Genomic DNA, 2,500 nt, shown 5'->3' with positions numbered 1-2,500 from the left:
GTATGGGGAGGGGAAGAGGGAGTGAGGGACGGGCTGTGGATGGCAGGCAGGTAGGGCAGCCGGGCTCCATCAAAACAGCTGAAGCCACTGAGAACTGCCATGAAGAAAAGACGACAGATGTCACTTGTGTTTGAAATATAGGTAAGAAAACTGCTTCATTAATAGGAAGCCGACATGCATCTGATCACGGGGCGGAATGGGACATAGACCAGGAGGGAGAATTCAAGATGGGTGGAGCTTTATAAAGGGTCAGTTTTCCATGCGGTTGAAGCAATCAAAGGAAAACTGAAGCCTTCATCTAATATTGGGTTACCAGGTCTTGATGTTGAGAAATTATAAGGCCAGGATTGGCAACGAGTCAATTGCTGGCGTCTTTACATATCACTTTCATTCATTAGTTCTTCCAGTTTTTATTCCTTAATCCTCTTTAACTCTGTGCTTTCCTTCTCTCTCTCCTTAAGCTCCTCTTCCCTACACTTTCTTCCACGTCCTTCACCACACACCCCCCGTAATTTTCGTTCATCCCTCCACTCACCCGCGTAACTTTCCTCCATCCCTCTATACACATGCGTAACTTTCCTTCATCGCTCAACCCACCCACGTAACTGCTCTATTCCCTACATACCCACGTAACTTTTGCTGCATCCATCTGTAGTACATTCTCGTAACTTTTTCTCTCCCTCAACACGCACTTCCTTATTTTTCTGTCCTTCACTCATGTATCTTTTCTAGACTCCTACGTAATTTTCTTGTACGTCTACACAACTCCCCGTAAGTTTTCTGTTTACACACTCAATTATGATACAATTTCCTGTCTACTGTATATTTTCTTACGTTTTTTTCTTCTCTCTCAACACCAACGTAAATTTCCTATCTAGTGTCTACCCTACTACCTACTCTGCTCTACTCCTTTAGGCCTAAGCTCATGTCCACGTCCCTGTCTACTGTCTATTCTCCCTTAGCTCTTCACAGCTACGTAACTTTCATGTATCCTTCACTAATCACCCACGCGTCTCCTCTTCCTCCTCCCACAGATGGTCGCTATTGGGTGCTGCCGAGTGGTGAGCTTTTAATCTTGAGCCTCACCGCCACTGACGCTTACTCCCGCGTGTCCTGCCGCGCCTCCCACTCTTTTGACAACTCCCCCAGAGCCTCCAACACTGCCCGAGTCATCGTGACAGGTGAGTCTCGAGGAAATAATGGTTCGAGCTTAAGAAAGATAATTTTTTAGAGAACGAGGACTTATTAAATGGAGTGGTAGATGAATGGAATGGACTCAGTAATTAGGTTTTTGGTGTCGAGTCGTTTGGGAGTTTAAAAAATCTAATAATGAGGATGATGGATTGAAGTATATAAGTGTGTTTCGTACAGGGGCTGCTACGTGTATGCATGATGGCTTCTTGCTGCTTCCCTTATTTTTTTATGCTGTGTTCTTGAGTCATGTGTGAGTTGTGTGTGACTCTTCCTCTTTTAAGTTCACGGAAGTTAACATTATGCGTCTAATGGATGGGTATGGTAGAAAGAAATAACTTGTTTTAACTAAGGTGTTTGGACCAAGCGATATATACGTAGTCATTGGCCTTTCATGCCGTATCTCCATTAAGTGTGCATGTTACGTTTAGTTTTTCCTCTTCTAGGTTCACGAAAGTTGTTCTTTATAATTTCCAAATTTGATAGAAAGGAATAACTTTTTTTCTCATCCAGGTCATTCTGGACCAAACGATAGGCACTCGTCGCTCATTTCGTATCTCGGTTGACTTCCTGCAGGCGTTGTAAGGGTCGTGCAGGCAGGGGCTAGGCAGGGCAAGACACGCCCCTTCCCCCTCTCCCCTCTCTCCCTCCCTCCCGCTGCTTCTCCGGCACCCCAGACGTCAGTGAAAAAAAGGCCGTGGTTGCTTCAGTGCTCGCGTCATCGTAGCGGTATTGATAGCAGGTTAAAAATCGATGAATTTCAATACTGTTGCAGAAATATTTCGTTGTGCACTTTTTTTCAATATTCTTAAGGGATAGGTTGAAAAAAACTCGGAACAAAAATAATATATACAACAGTCTTCCTGGAATACATAATGCTACCTCTCATTTCTACGCTCGGAAAACATTCATATAATCGCTTTTTCTCTTCATATATTTTTCGTATAACTTATAACAGTGTAAACATCCTATTACGGAGGGAATATGAAGGTTAGTTAGCCCAGTGTGTATCATTCTGGATCCTTGCCTCAGTGTTTGCTGTGATTTGTTGCTGGTATTGGTTCGTAAGTAATCAAGACTCAACTTCGCTCTTTCTACTCCAGTATTGAAAAGACTTGGCGGATGTTTTGTTTCGTTTTCTGGAATCCGAGATGAAGTACGTAAGTTCCCGTGGTGCTGTCATTATTATTACCATTATTAATGATATTTGTTATTGCTGTCATTGATAATACAACAAGAAAACACAGTTTACATGTGCAAAAAAAACAAGGTAGTTGTATCATTCGCTGTTCAAAATAACTTGTACATT

General features: G+C 42.7%; 1 protein-coding gene across 1 annotated transcript in view; it reads left to right on the top strand.

The window, feature by feature from the left end:
* Window positions 1–2,500, top strand: part of LOC123508522 (Down syndrome cell adhesion molecule-like protein Dscam2) — a 78,943-nt gene that overhangs the window by 2,766 nt on the left and 73,677 nt on the right. Inside the window, exon 2 of the mRNA XM_045262258.1 lies at window positions 1,035–1,181. Coding sequence (XP_045118193.1) covers window positions 1,035–1,181 — 147 coding nt within the window. The remainder of the gene's footprint in view (window positions 1–1,034; window positions 1,182–2,500) is intronic.

This window comes from Portunus trituberculatus, chromosome 25 (genome assembly GCF_017591435.1).
Source record: "Portunus trituberculatus isolate SZX2019 chromosome 25, ASM1759143v1, whole genome shotgun sequence".
In the NCBI taxonomy this organism is placed as follows: domain Eukaryota; kingdom Metazoa; phylum Arthropoda; class Malacostraca; order Decapoda; family Portunidae; genus Portunus; species Portunus trituberculatus.
This window is presented reverse-complemented; position numbering and strand designations above follow the sequence as displayed.